Source organism: Lacerta agilis, chromosome 8 (genome assembly GCF_009819535.1).
Source record: "Lacerta agilis isolate rLacAgi1 chromosome 8, rLacAgi1.pri, whole genome shotgun sequence".
NCBI lineage: Eukaryota > Metazoa > Chordata > Lepidosauria > Squamata > Lacertidae > Lacerta > Lacerta agilis.
In genome coordinates, this window is record NC_046319.1 from 39,354,067 (window position 1) to 39,374,608 (window position 20,542).

The 20,542-nt window shown below is 49.8% G+C and overlaps 3 protein-coding genes and 1 long non-coding RNA gene across 4 annotated transcripts; 1 reads left to right on the plus strand and 3 right to left on the minus strand.

Moving 5' to 3' along the window:
- Positions 1–688: 688 nt before the first annotated feature.
- LOC117051044 lies at positions 689–1,931 on the minus strand. The gene is made up of 2 exons (XR_004427144.1): positions 1,604–1,931; positions 689–822 (listed from the first exon to the last, which is right to left on the minus strand). It is a non-coding gene; the product is annotated as an uncharacterized LOC117051044 (long non-coding RNA).
- A 467-nt stretch (positions 1,932–2,398) lies between these two features.
- On the plus strand, positions 2,399–11,998 carry VPS4A (vacuolar protein sorting 4 homolog A). The gene is made up of 11 exons (XM_033157081.1): positions 2,399–2,658; positions 4,966–5,077; positions 5,916–6,063; positions 6,700–6,761; positions 6,935–7,054; positions 7,139–7,295; positions 7,686–7,834; positions 7,958–8,039; positions 8,722–8,941; positions 9,973–10,113; positions 10,355–11,998. The coding sequence occupies exons 1-11, from the start codon at positions 2,638–2,640 to the stop codon at positions 10,454–10,456; spliced, it is 1,314 nt and encodes a 437-aa protein (XP_033012972.1). The 5' UTR covers positions 2,399–2,637; the 3' UTR covers positions 10,457–11,998.
- Positions 11,999–12,443: 445 nt separating this feature from the next.
- PDF (peptide deformylase, mitochondrial) lies at positions 12,444–14,747 on the minus strand. Its single transcript, XM_033157082.1, has 3 exons — positions 14,684–14,747; positions 13,295–13,887; positions 12,444–12,831 (listed from the first exon to the last, which is right to left on the minus strand). The coding sequence occupies exons 2-3, from the start codon at positions 13,860–13,862 to the stop codon at positions 12,674–12,676; spliced, it is 726 nt and encodes a 241-aa protein (XP_033012973.1). The 5' UTR covers positions 13,863–13,887; positions 14,684–14,747; the 3' UTR covers positions 12,444–12,673.
- Positions 14,748–16,645: 1,898 nt separating this feature from the next.
- COG8 (component of oligomeric golgi complex 8) lies at positions 16,646–20,492 on the minus strand. The gene is made up of 5 exons (XM_033157084.1): positions 20,046–20,492; positions 19,645–19,852; positions 18,294–19,127; positions 17,482–17,650; positions 16,646–17,172 (listed from the first exon to the last, which is right to left on the minus strand). The coding sequence occupies exons 1-5, from the start codon at positions 20,396–20,398 to the stop codon at positions 16,889–16,891; spliced, it is 1,848 nt and encodes a 615-aa protein (XP_033012975.1). The 5' UTR covers positions 20,399–20,492; the 3' UTR covers positions 16,646–16,888.
- Between the last annotated feature and the right edge of the window lie 50 nt (positions 20,493–20,542).

The window sequence follows — 20,542 nt, forward strand, 5'->3', positions numbered from 1 at the left end:
TATCTGAAGAAGTGTGCATGCACACGAAAGCTCATACCAGGAACAAACTCAGTTGGTCTCTAAGGTGCTACTAGAAAGAACTTTCGATTTTGTTTTGACTATGGCAGACCAACACGGCTACCCACCTGTAACTGACAGCAAAAGATCTGGAAGTACCCCCAAGCTACATACCTGCTCCTTCAGAGGAAGTGTAATCCCATCAAGAGCAGGCAACTTCCCAGCCATCCAGTCTAGGGGACTACCCACTAAGAGTGCCTCAGTCTTATGTGGAATTGAGCTTGTTTGTTGGCTCTCATCCAGTCCATTACCGAGGCAAGGCAACGGTCCAGTGCATCCACTGCCATCTTATAATAAGGTGCTGACTTGTGTCACATTAGGATCCTTGCTTTCAAACACCAACTAAATCTGTGCACTTGTAATTCAGAAGCAAGTTTTTCCGAGTTTCATGGTGTTTCCACCTGGTAGCTCAAGCCCTGAATGCAACCAGACCACAAAGCCACAGTTTCCCTCAGTTTTGCACCAAAGGGGGGAAAAAGGTCTGTTAATTCTACCGCTTTTTGCAATGAGGCAACCACCCCCAAAATAAACTATTTGTGCCCCAAACACAAAGTATCAGCACCATGTTCACATATCTCAAGAGTTAAAAATAAACTGGCAAGTTTAAAATGTTGAGACAAAACAGAGGAACTTGGTTTGGAATGGGATTTATAGTAACTTGACAGTGGTTGTGAAATGGCAACTTGCGCTACTGATGTTGTTCAAGTATTTCAGCAGGAGAAAAGTGGCTCTCAAGTTAACATCCATCTACTGCTAGGCATTTGCCTGTAAGGAAAAGCAAAAGAAAGATTTGCAAAGCTCAATGACCAACCAGATGCCTTAGGGGAAGCCCACAAACAGCACATGGACACATAAGCACTTTCTGCATATGCAATTCAAAGCAACTGGTGTTTAGAAGCGTATTGCATAAAAATAATCCTCAAAGTAATACAACACATAAAAATAAAGATGTAAAACCCAAATACAGAAATTTTATATATTCATCTGATGGAATGGTCTCTAGTCCACAAAAACCTCTGAGATATATATATATATAAAACCTTCACAACTTATATGAAGTCAAGAAATGTTCCAAATTTAAAAGTCTTTACAGTGCTACAAACTTGATTGATTTTGCTGCTATTTAATTGTGTACTTTGTGTGTGTGCAATAGAGAGTAAGCTCCACCTCAATCACAGATATCCTCTGATGGGGCAATTCTTCTGGTGGTTCTCCACGCAGCCTCTGATATTGGCTTTCACTAGAGCCAAGTCTTTAATATGGCAGGTCCTGCCCTGTGGAACTCCCTGCTGGTAGGTTTGGCAGGAACCATCCCTGCCTTCTTTCAGACATCTTCAGAAAATTGCATTGTTTAGGCAGGACTTTTAAGTATGAATTTATTTTTTCAACCCACCTACTCTGGTTTTTAGTTATGTTTCTTCGAATGTTTCTTGCTGGTTTTACTCTTATGTGTTGTATACTGCCTTGATAGGTTTTTATTAAAGTGTGGATTATAAATAGGTAAATAAACACAAGAAAAGCCTGCTGGATTAGGCCTATGGCTCACCATTCCAGCATCTTCTCACAGTAGCCACCCAGATCTCCCCTCCTGTGGACCAGTTCTCTCCTCCTGTGGTTTCCAGCAACTGGCATTCAGAAGCATCGCTGTGGCTAGTAGCCATCAATAAACTTCTCCATCACTTTGTCTATTCCTATTTTAAAGCCATCCAAGTTGGTTCCCATCAATGGCTCCTTTGGGAGTGAGTTCTGTAACTATGCTGCATGAAAAAGTACTTGGGAGTCAATATAATTGGAAAGGGACCACAAGAGTCATCTAGTCCAACTCCCTGCAATGCAGGAACCTTGTACCCAACATGGGGCTGGAACCCACCACCCTGAGACTCTACCCTGAGATTAAGAGTCTCATGCTCTATCGACGGAGCTATATCCCTTTAGTCTTCCTTTGCCTGCCCTGAATCTTCCACTATTCAGCTTCATTGGTTGTCCACGGGTTCTTCTATCTAGTATTATAAAAGAGGGAGAATTTTCTCTCTACTTTCTCCATGAATTGCATAAATTGGTAAACTTCGATCACATCTTACTGGCCTTTTCTCTAAGCTACCCCCCCCCCCCCAAATATGTGTTATTGTTTCCTGCTACTCTAAGCAAAAGGTCAGAAAAGGAGACTCCCCGCAAATTTGATAATGCAGCCATAACTCAGCCATCATTCAGCCCCTAAGGAGGGGGCAGCAAAGACAACCGGGAAGCCGAAGAGAAGAAGGGAGAGCCCGGCCAGCCTCCTGAGAAAGGGGCTCGTGGGAGGCGGACAAGGGCGGACCACCTCCGGGCTCTTTCTCACTCCCGCCCCTGAATGGCGTCGCGGTTCCTCGGGCCTCCCTTTCCCTTCCTCTCCGCCTCCGCCTCGCCTGCTGCTGTTCCCGGTGCGGCCTGCAGGCGGCAGCCCAGAAACCGGCCCGACTCTCCACAGCGGGGCTCCCGGTGGCCGCCTCGTACGAGCCCGGAGGAGGGAACCAAAGCCCAGCAGCCTCGGCAGCCGCAGCAGCAACAGCCGCCGCCCCAGCCCCAGCGGGAGGAGATGCGATGACAACGTCCGCCCTGCAGGTACCGCCCGCGCCGAGCCGCCCCGGCTTTGCGGCCTACGCCGAACCCCGGCTTTGCGGCCTACCGGGGCGGGCCTTGAGGGACGAGGAGAGGGGCGCTCGCCTCGAGGGGCCCCCGCGACAAAGCGGTCGAGGAAGCCGGACTGAGGGGAACCGGAGGGAATTTTGGTCATAAGCTCCGGACTCTTCCCCCGCCCCTCTCCCAAAATGGCCCCTGTTTTGGTAATAAGTGGGGCGGGGGGACACAATCCCGCTCGCTTCCCAAAAGATCTGGTCCCTGTGGACGTTGTTGCTCTCATCCACTCGGACAGGGGAATAGACGTGGAGGGTCGTTGGAGTTTGCTAATTAAATGTGGGCTGGGGTGTTGTTGTTTTTGCGGACGCTGAGAAGGGAGAGAGAAGGGGCCTCCTGGACACCTGAGCAGGTGGGGAGGGAAGCCTGGAGCCTCCACCGCGGTGGGTCTTTTTCCGGTGGCCTTGGTTTGTAAGGCAGAGCGAGTTATTCAGAGGAGGCAAAGGCCAGAAAAGGCACACAACGTTAGTCCTACTCAGAGTAGACCTGTTGAGCTTACTCAGCGCATGTCATATAGACCCCAATGGGTTTACTCTGAGTAGGACTAGGGCGCAACCCAAGTCATGTGTACAAATGCACAAGTCATAAAAATGATGCACACACTTCAGTGCCTATATCTTTTATCTGAACTAATTGCCACTCCTCTGATCTATACGCTTTCCATGTGCTTTTGTTATATAATCATTTATAGAAAGATAGTTTCCATCTATCAAAAGGTGCATCATAGGTTGTATTTTCCAGGACTAGAAAATCTCTGAAACCTTGAGTTTTGAAATGCACTCAGTCCTGAGCAGAGCTAGGGTTTTAGGTAGCGGGCAGGTGTTTCCAGGCTGGCCCTATTTTGTCAAGGGAAATCCTGATGCCTTGCTCTGTAGAGAAGGTGCTGATGCACATATCTTCCTGGGAAGAACCTAAGGACCCAGAGGTATCAAACAGTATTATTGGGGCATTCTGACAAAATTGGGAGAGGTGCTTCATCTAGGGTGTGGTTTATAGCCCATTTGTGGGACGTGAAACTGAACTGAAAGGAGCTCAGTACTCTGTTTGGTTAGTTTATTCAGACATCAACTGGAGAAGTATCTGTAGTATACCTGGGGAGCCCTTAGGAACAGCCAGTTAGAAGCAGCGCACAAGACTTTATTGTCTTTTATGGCTTGGATGATTTTCTTTCCCAGGTGACATGTTCAGCAGGTGAGGTAACAGTCCACAAGGCCACCCCTGTGTGACATTCATGCCCCACTCCCTCATAATATTGACATGGTGGTTAGGGTGTTGGTCTAGGACCTGGGAGACCAGGGTTCAATTCTGCACTTGGCCATGAAGCTCACTGAGTGACCTTGGGCCAGTCACCAACTCTTAGCCTAGTCTACCTCACAGGGTTGTTGTGAGGATAAAATGGGCAAGGGGGGAATGTGTACACCATCTTGGGCTCCTTGGAGGAAAAAGTGAGATACAGATGTAATAATAAATAAACAAACCCAGCTCATTTCCTCTTTGCAGTGGGAAGGTGACTCTTTAAACAGCGCAGGAGACTGGTATTCTTCTTGTGACCTTTGTCCTGCTCAGCATCATTTAGCACACAGGAAACACATTATACCACCTGCTGGCAGTCACAACTATATAAAAATCTGCTTATTTGTGGTGGAATTTGGACTGGTTTAAATCCAGACAGCCCACCCTGTTTGCTTGGTTCCTAAGGCATAGCATCTTAATCAAACCCCTCTTCAAAGGCCCAGAGCAGGCTTCCTCAAACTCGGGACTCTTGATGTTTTTGGCCTACAACTCCCATGATCCCTAGCTAGCAGGACCAGTGGTCAGGGATGATGGGAATTGTAGTATCAAAACATCTGGAGGGCCGAGTGTGAGGAAGCCTGGCCCAGAGCCTCTATCTCCATCTCACTCAGTAACTGCTTGCTTGATGGTCCTCAGACTGGTTAAATCCCTGTGCGATTGATGGCGAAGTACTGCTCACCAGTTTGCAAGAACAACAAGCATGTGTAGAAGAAGGCACATGACTTAAATTTCTAACTCTCACCCACCTTAAACATTTAGATACGTACTTAGTCTTTGCCACACCATTTTCCACTGTCTCTTGGTTATGCCTCAAGAAACATTTAAGAGTCTTAGGGGTTAGTACCAAACTTAGAGCCTCCTGGGATTCCCAGTGCTGTGAATTTTTCTAGCAGTGATTCCAATGTGCCTCCATGAAACTTGAGCCAGGCATTTGCTTTCCAGAAAGCCATTGATTTGGTCACAAAAGCCACCGAGGAAGATAAAGCAAAGAACTATGAAGAGGCTCTGCGGCTCTACCAGCATGCGGTGGAGTACTTCCTTCATGCCATCAAGTGTGAGTCTGTCTTGGGGGTGGGAGGCTTATGGGGAGCTTTTACGTGACACTGGGAAGGCTTACAAGGACCTTGCTCAGAGCAGCAGCTTCCTTTGCTTTGCTTGCTGTGTGGCAGTCAGGGGAGACCCAGGCTTGTTCAGTGCTCTGTGGTTGTAGCCCATTTGTTAGGTGATGAGATCAGGGAATCTGCAGACAAAGTGGTGTGGAGAAAGTGGATAGAAGTAAGGTTTTCTCACTCTCTGTTAATGCTAGAGCTCAGGGATTGCTCCAGAGAAACTGATTGGCAGGAGAGGCAAAGGAAGGACTTATTTATTTAGAGGTATAATCCTTATTTAGAATTCCCTGCCATGGTTTGGTGATAGCCGCTGGTTTGGACAGTTTTAAATGAAAGTTATACAAAGCCACCGAGGATGAAAAGTGTCCACCAATGGCTGTCAGTTATTGTGATGATCCTGTGGAATCTCTAGGGACAGAAGCAGTATATGCTACTGAGTGCCAGTTCCTTGTGGGCAACAGTAGGAGAGGACTGCTCCCTTCCAGTCCTACTTGTGGGCTTCCCAGAGGCAACTGGCTGGCCAGTGTGGGAACCAGGATGTTGGACCATATGGACCTTTTCTTGGCATGGCCCAGCAGGGCTGTTCTTATGTCCTTAAAGTGCTCTGTGACATGCAGTCAGTAGCTGGTAGCTACTGTGAGCAATTTGCATCTAAGATAAGTGAGCCTCCAAGCTGGTTGCCCCACCACTGAATTTGGAAACTGCTGCTGCAGGGTACCCTAGTAGGGTGGGGGCAGGCTGTCCAGGGAAGCTTTTCGTAACCACTGCCTGTTGCCCTTGCAGATGATGCTCACAGTGACAAGGCCAAGGAAAGCATCCGGGCAAAGTGTGCACAGTACCTGGACCGGGCTGAGAAGCTGAAGGATTATCTGCGGAACAAGGACAAGCAGAGCAAAAAGCCTGTCAAAGAAGCCCAGAATGACAGCAAGGGGTACGGCTTACAGGGTTGGCTCCTCAAAGTACGGTGTGGGGGTGGGGATTGGGTGAGGAAGTCATGGAGGCACTGTTAGCCCAGCCTTGCTTTCTTTGTCCTTTGCTCTGTGTCTTTGTGTGTTTATGCAAGTGCAGATATGTTAGGTACAGTTAGGTTAGGTGTTAATACAAGAATAAATGAAATCTCAGAGGGTAGGGGAAGGGGAGGTTCAGTGTCCTGCCTTGCCCCAGAAGGCGGGAATGGGATCAGATCATCAACTAAGAGAAAATCCATCAAACGATTCTTTCCTTAATATCAACAACCTCCTTTAGGTGATGTGGAACAGCTCTGCTCTTGCTTGATCCCAGGCCCTGCTGGTAGAGCACTGTGGATTGGGTTGCAGGTGACACAGATGTGTGGCTGGTCCTGTCTTGAGGGTGGGGAGGATATGGGGAGATTCTTTGACTTCGTGTGCAGTTGAGGCCAGGTGTGATGGGAACTGGGAGAGACCTGATTCTCTGAGGAGGTGGTTCTGTGTTGCTCATCCTCCCCTCACGCAAACTTTGCAAATAAGTACCAGTTGGAGTAGCATGAGTCCTCCTGCTCCTCATGGCACTGTCCACCCCATATCATTTAATGCCTCTCTCCCTTCAGGAGTGACAGTGACAGTGAAGGCGACAATCCTGAGAAGAAGAAGTTGCAAGAGCAGCTGATGGGTAAGCCAGTTCTGAGCAGCCCCTGGTCCCTGTGCTTGTTGCTGGCTCCGTAGAGACAAGTGCAGCTTTCTGAAGGTGGGCTTGAGGTGTCAGGAGGCTCTAATGCACCCCTCTTTGGCAGGATGGGAGGAAGTCAAGTGGGCTCCATTGGGCAAACTGCTTTCCCCTTCCAGGTGCCATTGTGATGGAGAAGCCCAACGTGCGGTGGAATGATGTGGCTGGGCTGGAAGGAGCTAAAGAGGCCCTCAAGGAAGCGGTCATCTTGCCCATCAAATTCCCTCACTTATTCACAGGTGAGAATCTGGGCACCTCTGTCCCCCTTGCATGCTAAATGTTGTGAGGAGTGGATGAGTCCATCTCCTCTCTCTTTGCCCCAGGTAAGCGCACTCCGTGGCGAGGGATCCTCCTCTTTGGCCCTCCTGGTACTGGGAAGTCTTACCTGGCCAAGGCTGTAGCAACTGAAGCGGGCAACTCCACCTTCTTCTCCATCTCCTCTTCAGACTTGATGTCCAAGTGGCTAGGGGAGAGTGAAAAGTGAGTGACAAAATCCATGGGGGAAGTGGGGGAGGGAGAGAACCATCTCTCTCACTTAGGAGAGTGGGGCTTGGTCTATGGAGTGGAATAGGATGTTCCTATTAGGATATGATGGGGGTAGCTAGTGCCCTACCCACCCAAACTGAACTCCAGCTCACATAATCCCTGACCATTGGCTGCTCCCCAAAGTATCTGGGGTGGTGAGACAGATAGAGGCGGGGCTAGAACTGTGCAAAATGGGTGTCCATGGAAGGCTTTAGATTTGCCGCATTTTGTCACAGTTGTTTGGAAACAGGCTTGGTTTGTAGTCTTACATTATGGTTCCTGTCATATGTGCCAGTGGCCTCCAATGGCCATTCCCTGAGCTTTCTGCTGTGCATTTTCCCTTAGGTTGGTGAAGAACCTCTTTGAGCTGGCCAGGCAGCATAAGCCTTCTATCATCTTCATTGACGAAGTGGACTCTTTGTGCGGCTCTCGCAATGAGAATGAGAGTGAGGCAGCCCGCAGGATCAAGACTGAGTTCCTGGTACAAATGCAAGGTGGGTAGACAGAGCAACAGGAGAGAGACTGCCCAAGAGGACCCTTTTCACTGGGGAGCATCTGGTCTGCCTCTCTGCCTTCCCCAGTGTGGAGTGACGATTTGTGGCTTTCTTTCTTGACAGGCGTCGGCACTGACAATGATGGCACGTTGGTCTTGGGTGCTACCAACATCCCCTGGGTGCTGGATGCTGCTATTCGGCGAAGGTGGGTGATGCCGCAGGTTTTGCTGGGGCTCCTGCTGCCCACATGGACAGTCTTGTAGCCTCCAAAACAGCAAGAGGTCTTCCTGCCCTGGTCTGAAGGGCTGTTTGTGTTTTGTTGGGGAATACTTCTGTTTCATCAGTTGTAGTATCTGCAGGGGCTTATAACGGGACTAAAACCAGCAATATATTAAATTTTATTACATTTATATCATGTCTTTCTTTGACGGAATAAAGGGGGTTTTTGTGGTTCTTCTTGCCCCCAGTTCCATCCCCACAGTGACCCTGTGAGGTTAGGCTGAACAGATAGTGACTGGCCCAGAGAGCTTTATGACTGAGTACGGATCTGATCTCGGGGTCTCCTCAGACCACAACTGCATGCTGTCAGCAAAACAAAACACAAATCTAAATAAACAAACCACACATATTTAAAACAGCATTTTAAAAAAATCTGATCAAAGGGTGCTAATCTTCATCAAAAGTCTGTGCAAATAGTAATGTTTTCAGCTGGCACAACATAGCCAATCAGTTTGGGGCTGGAAGGAAGCTGCCATACACCTCACCTCACCTCTCCAAGTGAGGAAGCAGAATCTTCGTAGGTGTGGGAAGAACGCGGGGGAAGCAGCAACTTCTTCCCTCTCCCTTTGGGGACAGACTGTCACACGTGTGCTTGCATTTGCACATAGGTTTGAGAAACGTATTTACATCCCGCTTCCCGAGGAGCCGGCCAGGGCTCAGATGTTTAAACTGCACCTTGGCAACACGCCGCACAGCCTGACAGAAGCCAACATCCACGAATTAGCCCGGAAGACTGACGGCTATTCAGGGGCTGACATCAGCATCATTGTACGTGATGCCCTCATGCAGCCTGTCCGCAAGGTGCAGTCGGCCACACACTTCAAAAAGGTGAGGGCGGCATTTCCTACAAGGGCTGTGCCAGGGCAGGCTGGAAGGTAGATTCCCCTTGCTTGGCCCATCCTGTTGTTGCTTCAAGGCTTCTGCTGGGCAGTGAAGCAGCAGAAGATTCCACCTTCTCATTGGACTCAGCTGTTCCACTTCCTTTCCCAAGCAGGGTTATGTGGCGTTGTTGTCTAGCCCAGGGCAGGCAGAGGCAGTTCCTCCTTGGTTCCTTTCCTCCCTCACCAGCAGCTTTCCTCCCTCACCAGTATCTCAGCAGCTGCACTTGCCTCTCTGTATTTGTTCTTCTTCACTTCTGTGTACCTGGTGCTTATTATTTTACATGGATGTCCTGCTCTTGTTTTGGGGGAATACTCAAGCAGTTTTTGAGGGGCTCCCAGGCATTCCTCTGCTTTAATAATGTCACAGCAACTTTCATAAATATTTTTGAGAGGATTAAATTACAGTGGTACCTCTAGATGTGAACAGGATCCGTTCTGGAGCCCCGTTCGCATCCTCAGCAGTCCACAACCCGCAGTGCCGCTTCTGCGCATGTTGCGATTTGGCGCGTCTGCACATGCACGTGACGTCATTTGATGCGTCTGCGCATGCGCGACCCTCCAAACCCAGAAGTAACCCATTCCGGTACTTCCGGGTTCGGCTCGTTCGTAACCCGCGCTGTTCACAATCCACAGCGAACGCAACAAGAGGTATGACTGTAAACCCTTTTGGTCAGATGAGACTTCTGACTCTCAGTTGCTGTGGATTAATGTGTGGTGTTGGGGACTGGCTTTGTGCTTCTCTTGACAAGTGTCCCTGCAGTATTCAGATGTCTGTTGCTGGATGGATGGCCTACCTGTTCCTTCCAAATAGAGCAACTAGTGCAGTTGCAGGGGGGGGGGCTGACTCTTTGTTCCACCTGCTTCTGTCTTGCATTGCTACTATACCTGTCCTACCATGACCTAAGAGTTTTGTGTTCAGCCTGCCCCCACCCCCCAGGAATTCGCCACATCAATGCACTGTCTGGGTCCTTATTGCAGGTCCATGGACCATCCCGCACCAATCCTGGCACGGTGGTAGATGATCTGTTAACCCCTTGTTCCCCGGGAGATCCTGGTGCTATTGAAATGACATGGATGGAGGTACCTGGGGACAAGCTTCTGGAGCCTATAGTCTGCATGGTGAGTGAGGTCCCCTGACTTTTTCCTGCCTGGACTCTCTTCTTTCTGAGTCCCAGGCTTGTTCTCCTGTGTATTTGATACAAACTCTGGTGTGCACCAAGCAGGTTTGGGTGGCAGCTGCAGGTTTGGAAATGTCCCTTCCAGATGACTATGAGGAGTTTCAGCTCCTAAAACCTTTGTGGTTTTTGTGACCAAGCTGCATGTATACCCCATCCCTGAATGTCCTATTCTGTTTTTGCAGTCGGATATGCTGCGTTCACTGGCCACCACCCGCCCCACCGTGAATACAGAGGATCTGCTAAAGGTGAAGAAGTTCACTGAAGACTTTGGCCAGGAGGGCTAATGCTGTGCCTATGGGGAGCAGCAGTGATGGGGGGCATTTTACCACGGACATGTGTGTAGACGAGGCCCTTTGTGCTGACAGTGGACTGTGCCAAGCAGAGGTTAGCATCCAGCTTACTACTGAATCTGTCTCTGCTTGGGGCACCCGTTTGGCTGGGGAAGGAAGAGGATGAGGTGACACGGCCTCCATTGCTACTCTGGGAGATGGACACAAAGGGGAGAAGGCTGAGCCCAGCCCAATCTGGTTTTTCCCATCCAGACATCCCTGTCTTCATGGTTGCTCTTTCATTTCCCCCCATTTAACACTGCTTGGCTTGTTTATATACAAATAAAAACAATCCGAAACTTCCACTATACCGCAACCCTTTTTTCCTGAGACCCCTTCCAGCTCCTGTGGAAGCAACACCTGGTGCCACCCCAAAGAGAAAACCGAACTGGCTTCACCTAAGGCCATTGCTTACACCTTGAAATCTGAAATGCTGCACTTCCAAGCTTGAGCTGAACTTTGAAGAGTGTGGCCTTCTGGCTCTGCCAAAGTGGCAGGAAGAGAAATACGCTCAAAGGCTTAACTAATGCTCAGCTCTCTCCTGGAGTTGAGGTACTCACGTTGGAAGCGCTGCCCAAGCAGCTTACCTTGCCAAGGCCTGATCTGTTGCATGGCTTGAGGTACGGTATCTGAAAATGTGCTCTGCCCCACAGGATGCTGTGTTGTTGCAGAATTTGTTGCCCTTCAGCTCTAGCATTTTGCATGTGTGGCACAGAAAAAGCAGAAGGGGAGCAGAGCAGGGATGGGGAGGGCTGCAGCTCCAAGCCCCTCAGCCTTATCCTGGCACTGTGGCTCAACCCAGCAAGCCTGCTGCTTCTCAGAAAGGGGATGACGTCTTCGCTCTTCCAGCTGTGGCACAAGAGGCGACGTGCTGAGGAATGCAAAGCAGGCACCTGTCAGCACACAGGTGCTGGCAAAGTCCTGCAAAGGAGATGGAGCTTTCCCGCCTTTGCAGCTGCAGCATGTGGGAGATCTGCCCTCCATTACACCCCATGGCTCCTTTGCTCATGGTTGGGCCTCTGCTGGTGTGTCTCTGCTGCAATCTGGGGCTCTAGAGTGTCTTTTAAAAAAATTCATGCCACGGGGAGGCAAAGGACTCATTTATTCCACCCCATTGGCTCTAGGCAATGGCTCTTGTGCCACAAGTGGAGGAGGCTGGCAATGCTCAAGCACAGGCTTCTACTTACAGCAGGGTTTTTGCTTCCCTGAAGATAACTGCTGATTCCTAATTCAACAAATCCACCTTCCTCTGCCACTAAAGCTACTTTCCTGTGCTTTAGTCTTCTTGTCTTAGTACTACTGAGGAAGGCATGTAGGGGAGGGTGGGAGCTCTTGGTTTCTAGAAATTCAAGTGAATAGCTGTGAGAACCTCTTAACTGTCAAGGGGTTTAACGGCCTGTACTCCCCCTTCCTCCTTTCTTGTCATGTGTACATAATTTTGAGTTGATTCCAGTGTGGGGAGGGACAGTTTATGGAAGAATAAAGTGTTGAAAATAGTGTTTGGAACTATTTGTCTCATCTATTCAGCTGATTTTTTTTTACAAGCAACATACAATGGTACAATTTGTTTCACAGTTTCTCCACAGGAGATGAAGGAAGAGGCAGTCTCCTATGTTCTGCTTAGTCTTATCTCCCTCCCACACCACAGATGCAATCCACATCCCTACAAGCTGAAGGTGCAAGAGCATTGAAGCCAGCAGCTCTGTGTGCACAATTTAGCTAGCTAGGAAGGGGTTTTATTAAAACCAAGAGGTTTATTATATGAGTTGATTGTTTAATTTCTATACTGCTTAATTATTAAAAAAATATCTGTAAGCGGTGTACAGAAGACTGAAGCAAAAACAGACAACTTAAAACATTACTAAAATACAGTTATGTATTATGTTGTGAAGTAAAACATGGCGAGGTATTACAGGTGAAGAGGTGGTCAATGCCTTTTAATTGTGGGGTGGGGGAAGGGCATGCTTATGCCCAGCTTACCTGCCCAGCTTCCACTCCTCATGCCATAAAGAAGATGACAAACAGTAAAAACATCATTGAACCCTCTCACCTTGGAAGTGTCCACCTTCTCTTTCTATTGTCCCTTTCACTGGTTTGGACATACTTAGGAACAGCAGGCAGAGAAAAGGTAGCCTCTCTCTCCCTGCCCCCCCCCCCAGGCCCAGTCCTGCTTTACTCATTTAGCTGTTCCCACTGCAGATTCACAAAAGTCCTGCTGACCATCTTGTCAATATACAACACACCCTGCAGATGGTCCATCTCATGCTGGATGATGCGGGCTGCCCAGCCACTTGCTGGCCAGCTAAACTGCTCCCCGACTTCATTCAGACCTGGGGAAAGGAAAAAGAGGAACTCTAGTGAGAAATGCAGCTCTGGGGTCCTGCCATACCTTAATGACTCCCCTTGAAGGTACCTGTATATCTGACTGAACTTTCCCCAAACTGTAGGCCCAGTGCAGGCTCCCTGCCCCCAGAGAATATCTACCTGTCCCTGCTTTTTGCTGGCACTTATTGAAACCAGCTCTGACCCTCAGTCCTGTCAAAATTTAGAAGAGTGAGACTTATGAAAGATTCCACAGCAGGACAGTGTAAGTAAGCAGGAGAAACTGATGCCCCTAATGTTCTACCCACGCGCACTCCCCATTCCAATTTTCATACATAAATTGTCCCTTGCTACACCACCTGTCCACAATCACACCACATAACAGAAGAGCAACATGTGAGTGTGCTACTGATGAAAGGCTTTGGCATAAAAACATGCGCATTTTGACAAGGAATAACATTGCCTGCTCACCGGAAACTGCCACAGCTTGGTATCTGGCAACACAAGCAGAGAATCCACTGATGCTTTGACAGCCCTCGGGGAAAGAGACCAGTTGGGAGTCCAGCACTCTCATGGATGGATTCACTACCACACGCAGGGGGAAAGGGGCCATCTGGCAAGCCTGGCGCATACTGGGGGTGTGCTCATGATAGAGCCTCTCAGGGAACTCCGCCACAAAGATCTGGAGTGGCACGCCCACTTGGGGAGCACTGAGACCCACACATTGTTCTTTTCTCATTACGCGAACTAGAGTACGGATGAGGGTCTGCACCTCACCACTGGCAATCTGTGAGGGCTCCACGGGGGCAGCCAGGGAGCGCAGAATGGGGTCCCCCACCTGGCAGACGTGGCTGTAGGGTGGGGTGGGAGGTTTCAAAACTTTGCGCCGCAAATATTGCCAATAGGTGCGCTGCTTCTCTGCCGGAGAGGAACAAGTGCGGCTGCAACTTTTGCATGGTAAAGGTGCCAGGAAAGCTCTGTTCCAGCGGAGGCTGTCCAGCATCCAGGCCAAACCAGGCCTTAGCCTACAAACTGCCATAATTGTGCTTCAGCCACAAAGCCATCTGCCCAAAGAACAAAATAAGATGAGAAAATAAAAATAATGCAAAGATAACAGGTGCAAGCACTCCCAAGGGTTACTGCTGGAAAGTTTCTAGAGTCAAAGGGTGGCCTAGCTAAGTTCACTAGGAGGGGAAGGGCTGGAGGCTGGAGCTCAGGGGTAGAGCATCCGCTTGGCTTTTACATGGTCCCAGGTTTGATACCCAGCAGCATCTCCAAGTAAGGGCTGGAAGGGACACACAGAAACCCTGGAGAGCAACTGCCCATCAGCATAGCCAGTACTGAGCTAGATGGACCAAGGATCTGTCTACTCGTTATGGCATTTTCCTGTGTTTCTGTGACTCTGCAGAGATGGAAAAGCAATACAGAAAGGTTCTAAGGTTCTGCCAGAACTCTCAGCTCACATGTGGAGCAGCAAAATTAGGAGGCGGAATGTTCTGTACCCCTTCCAATTAGGTTTTGGATACCTCTCTTTGTTGTATATATTATCATCATCTATTTATTTCCCTCCAAGCAGCTCACATGGTTCCTTCCCACCGATACAGTATTTTAATTCTCCCAATAACCCGGTGAGGTAGGGATATGCTGCAGGAGAATGAAGGGCCCAAGGTCATTCGGTGAGCATCATGGGAATGAGCGGGGGACTTGAACTCAGCTCTCTCAATGCACTCTTGGCCAGCAAAAGGCCAGAACTCTGCTGCTGGGCTTTTACTTTCAGGGAGGCTCATTCTAATTTATTTTAACATAGAGGAGGGTTTCAAAATGTGGGTCCCCCACCCGCAACCAGCACCTCAGCCCTACCTGACTCCAAGTCTCAAGTTTCAATGGGGCCGCCCGCCTTCCTGTCTTGACAAGCCACGCGAAGGGAGGAAACCGGAAGTGCCCTTGGATGATGGGAAATGTAGTTCTCAAACAAAGAACGGTACCACTCTGTGGCAGGCGGCGTCCTTGCAGACGCTTCAGATCAGCTTCTTCCATAAGAGGATGTGGTTGTGTAGCAAAGGGAGTAGCGATGCAGCTGCCTCAGGCTCATCTGCTTCACCTTAGCCTTGCTGTTAAAGTCAACACCAGCAAGTTTTAGCCCTGAATACTTGCTGCATTTCCACACACGTGCAACCAACAACCTGCTAGGGGAAAAAATCCTTCCAACCTCTCTAGACAAAAAATGTTCTATCCTTTTTTATGCAGAGATTTAATCCAATTAAGACTCCTTCACAAATACCTTCTACCTTTTTATGACTCCTAGACACAGTCCACAGTCCACCCTTCTCTCCCTGCCTCCTGTCCACTTTGCTTAATATCCACCCCCCCCCAAAAAAAGATAATTTTGAAGCATTCAAAATCTCACTCACTTGCTGTCCTGGGCCATTTTAACTTGCCCCAGTGATGGAGCTGTTGTTTTAAATTTGTTTATTTCTCATCTACTAAAGCTCAGACAAACCAGGATCTAAACTCTTCTTCTCCCTTCAGATGCCAAGGAGATAAAGAACTACAGAACTTTTAGAAGACATCTGAAGGCAGCCCTGTATCAGGAAGTTTTAAATGTTTGATGTTTTACTATGCTTTATATATGCTGTAAGCTGTCCCATGGACTGCAAAAAGATCAAACCTATCCATCCTTAAAGAAATCAGCCCTGAGTGCTCACTGGAAGGGCAGATCCTGAAGTTGAGGCTCCAATACTTTGGCCACCTCATGAGAAGAGAAGACTCCCTGGAAAAGACCCTGATGTTGGGAAAGATGGAGGGCACAAGGAGAAGGGGACGACAGAGGATGAGATGGTTGGACAGTGTTCTCGAAGCAACTAACATGAGTTTGGCCAAACTGCGGGAAGCAGTGGAGGATAGGGGTTCCTGGCGTGCTCTGGTCCATGGGGTCATGAAGAGTCGGACACAACTGAACGACTGAACAACAACAAGCTGCCCAGAGTGCCTGGGGAAACCCAGCCAGATGGGCAGTGTATAAATAAAATTATTATTATTTAAACCTCATTTCTTGGACTTCAACTGCAGATGATCTTGGTCTTGGCTAGCAGGTTTCCTCTTCAGAAGAGGGTAATTACTTCACCAACTGAAGTAATTACCCTCTTCTGAAGGGACAGCTACGATCCAAAGCAGTTGGTAAGATACCTTGGGATTCCTACACTCAGCAAGTTGGACTTACCAAAGAAGAAATTCATACCTAGTCTGAGACATCAAGGGAAAACTGGCAGACACATTTTATTCTGCAGCTTATGGCATCAGGGACGTAGGTGGCGCTGTGGTCTAAACCACAGAGCCTAGGGCTTGCCAATCAGAAGGTTGGCAGTTTGAATCCCTGTGATGGGGTGAGCTCCTGTTGCTCGGTCCCTGCTCCTGCCAACCTAGCAGTTCGAAAGCACGTCAAAGTGCAAGTAGATAAATAGGTACTGCTCCGGCGAGAAGGTAAACGGCGTCTCCGTGCGCTGCTCTGGTTTGCCAGAAGTGGCTTAGCCATGCTGGCCACATGACCCAGAAGCTGTACGCTGGCTCCCTTGGCCAGTAAAGCGAGATGAGCACCGCAACCCCAGAGTCGTTCACGACTGGACCTTCAGGGGTCCCTTTACCTTTAAGGCATCAGGCAATTCCAGAGGAGAGGAAGATGAGGATGACATACGAGCATTTTTGGTGAATGGGGAGGCCCAGAAAAACTGGTACTTGTTTGATACCTAAAGCAACTAGCCTCAGGAGAGAAGATTCAGGGGCCCACTCTCTTCACAGTACAGCATACTGAGGTACAACACAGAGAACCAAACAAGCAATCAAGTTTATTCAAACCCTGATCCACCTTCACCAAAATTCCTTCCTCCCAGTGTCCACACCCAACTTCCTTCCCACCAGAGCAATGAAAGCTCAACTCAGTCTGTCCTTGAAGTGCTGAAGTAGAACCCAAAAACCAAGAGCTGTGCCTGCCCATGGCAGGAATGAGTCTCTCCTCAGTCAGGTTCAAGTATCATGGAACTCCAGAAAACAGGCAAAATCCAGTGAAAACTATTCTAGAGGAGCACTCAGCAGCAAGGCATCACCAGAAGCTGCACTGCTCTCTTCTGCTTCCACAACAGGGACTGGGGCACTGGAATCTGCTTCCTGCCTGGCATCAGGGAGTTCCAAGTCCAATGGAGGAGGTGCTAGGCTTTCTTCAGTCAGCCTTTTCTCTTCAGACAAGGGATAGACAGTCTCTTTTTCCGGCAGGACTGAGGCCAGCAGCTCCTGAATCAGCTGCTCATCCACACAACCAAGACTGCCATATTTGTGCAGCTGTGTTGGAGGAACACCTAGCAGTAAAAAAGGAAAATATATTAAAACGCGAAGACAAAATCTTACATCAACCCTAAGCTAGAGAACATTTCTTGTACTACTACCAATTCTCTTCTCTCTCTCTCTCTCTCCCTTCCCCTGGCAGTAGCCTTAGCTGTTGAGTACTGATTTCAACGGCTTACAAGCCTACAAGGACCACCAACAAGCAACCCCACCCCACTAATGTGCTGTTCACAAAGTCACAAGCAGAAGCCACTCATCCACCACAGGAGGCCAGGGCTCAGCTACAAGCTCCTTCCCCACCAAAAGAGTTCAAGCAGCCATACCCAAAGTCTGTGCAATTTGTGCTGGGGGGAAGAGGAGCTGCAGGCAGCGGTTGAGGTAGGGCACCAAGTCTTCCAGAAATGCCATGCAGAAGTGAATGAACAGCTCTTGCTCTCGGCTGCTGAAGGCCACAGCCTCTGCCCGGTGGAAAACCAAAATGACCTTTGTCACCTGCAAAGAGAAAAAAAGCTAGAATTTATTGGTTTGGTGTCCAAGTGGAAGGAAGGGACTGCAGTACTACTCAGCATGCTAGCCTCATCAAATGGTCAAAATAAAAGCTCAGCTAATTGGTCTGGGACACACTCAGAAGCTGAGTGACAAGATGTCACATACTACCTTATAGAGCAAGGACTGAGAACCTTTGATCTCTCAAGTGCAACAGCCTCCTGGTAGGCAATCCAGCAGATGCCATGTGCTGACTATGGGTGGGGTTAGAGCTAGTGGTGAGCAGGTTCAGTAGCAAAAACAGGCGAGGTCAATCACTTTCTCTTTCCTCTCTTCCAGCCCACCCAAAGCAGGGACTGATTGCTGTTGTCAGATGCTTGAACTGGTTGCTTGCAAAGGGCTTCTTGAAATAAGGCAGAGGCCCATCCCTGAACAGACAGACTGCAGCAACATGATAGGGAACAGGCATGAACTCACAAACATGACCTGCCAAGTTGCTGAGAAGGGCTAGGAAAATCCACAGAGAATGACTAAAGACAAGGTTGCAAGCAGCTAAAACTCTGCTGCTAGCAAATTTCTGTCCTGTCACCTAGACATCTGGAGCATTTTTAATCCAGCCTCTTGGTGCACATGTGCAATAGAGCCCCACCTGGCCAAGTGCATCCTCCAGGGTAGCCGCCACGTCTGGGGCAAGAGCCACAGGGCAGCAGAGGCGCAGGTCGTTGAAGGCTACCAGGATGTTGTTGAGGAAGCAAGCGAGTGGTGGGAAATCTAGCAGCACCATGGGGGGCTGCAGGGTGCCTGGCTGGGCAGAAGGAGCCACTGCCACAGGGATGCTGCTGCTGCTGCTGCCCAAGGCAGCCGGCACAGAGATTAGCGTGTAGGAGTTCATCTCCTCCTGGAATTTGTTCACAGCTTCCTGCATGGCTCTCTTGAAGGTGACTAGTGTCACCCGCTGAAATATGGGGATGAGCAGGCCCCGGAAGTCCGCTCCAACACGGCTGAAGGAGAGGCCAAAGTACATGCACTGGCCCAGCAGGGAGTCCAGGCGGCTGCCCACACCACGCTGCAAGTCACGCTCAAGCACCAGCAGGAACTGGGAGACCTTCTGCAGGACCCACCCATGGAAGATGGCACTTTCATTGAGGGTGTCCTGCCCAGGGGGAGGCACCAACGGCTCCTCATCAGCAAAAATGGCACGGTACTGCGTGACAATGTCAAAGAGGTGCACGCGGCAGGCCTCAATGGTCTTGGTAATATGCACATAGGGGTCGTCACCAGGAACAGCAGCAAGGATAGAACGTAACCAGATGTCCCGTGCCTGCAGGAAAGTAATTCGTAGCTCAGCCTCAGTGAAGACATCCATGCAGCGAAGGTAGCCAATGATGCGCAAACAGGCTGGCAGCTGAATGTTGGTGCGAAGCTGCTGGATCAGCTGCGTAAGCATGAGCTGTGTGGATTGACGCACCTCTGCCACTATGCCCTGGGAAAGAGAAGAGAGACAAAATAAACTTCTGTTACCCATGGTACCCAAACCAAGCTGATCTCAATACTGCACAAACTATTTTATTTTCACTAGCTTTTGTTGAAAGTCAAAGAAATAGATCCCTACAGCACATGCACAAACTCTGGCTGCAATAAGCAACATAAGCACTTAGTCAAGAAGAAAAGCAACAAGAGAAGAAGCCTCAGATCCAGAAATATTCTGGCTTCTACAAGCAGAACATGGCAGCTCATGATGGTCCAGGATTGTGGGCCTTGGGTATCCTTGGGCAGTCAAACAACCTGGATCAAGCTTAGGAAACCAGCACAGAAGCCACCCCACCTCTGCCTCTGTGAGCCATGGCAGAGAAAACAAATGCAAAGGGTTGGAGATGCCTTTCTTCACTAAGCTTTTGCTCAGGTCTTCAAACCCTAGTAACAAATGGCTGGGACCTACTATCACCTATGGCTTAAGGCAGGTCTGGCACCTGCCAGGCTCTCTCAGAACATGTCTGCACCTGGATGACAGGGATGGTGGCATGCTTCTTTTCCAGTCGACGGACGTAGGACACCAGCTCCAGGGCCTCCTCATAGTAACTGTTGCGGACGCAGGTGTCCATCAGCTGGGGGATCTCCAGCACTTCTAGGATCTCTGTGTGGAGGTTCAGGGTCAGGCTGTTCATACGGCGGTTCTGGGCGATCTGTTCAGCCTCATGCATGAAGTTCCTGGAGGCAGGAGCAAAAGAAAAAGAAAGCAGGTTAGGTGAGGAAAAGCAAAAGGGGAAGCCAGCCAGCCCCCTCTAACCCACCCATTCCAATGGAAGTGAGTTTCATAAGTTAACGGTGGGGCGCCCCAGGATTATTCCTGCCCCCAAAGGGAGTGTGGCGGCAGCCTTGGTCTCCAACTCCTCCTGCTCACCGGCAGGCCTCGGCGAAGGGTGGGAGGCGGCCCAAGAGGCGGTCAAGGCCCTGCTCGATGCCGCCGAAGCCGCGACGCGTCTCAGCGGTGCATTCGGCGGAGCGGATGAAAGTCTTGTAGTGGGCGAAGGCCAAGGCCCGCGTCTGCGCCCCGAGCTGCGCTCGCTCCTCCGCCAACCGGCTGGGTTCCCTCCGCAAGGCCTCCAGGCCCAGCCCCGCCAGGGCCGCCAGGTAGGTCGCCAGCTCCGCGTCCCCTGCCGCCAGGGGCGGAGGGAGCGGCGAGGCCGCCCTGCGGAACAGCCATGCCAGCAGGCTCGCCTCCTCTAGGTCAGCCGAAGGCTCCGGGGCCGCCATCGGGCCTCCCTCGACGTGGACCAGGAAGTGATCACTATGGCAACCGGGAGGCCGCGCTAGCCAAAGGCGGAGGCTAGTCCTCCGTGGCAGATCCGGGTGCCACTCTGCCCGAAACCTCTGTGTTCCTATGACGTAAGCGGGAGG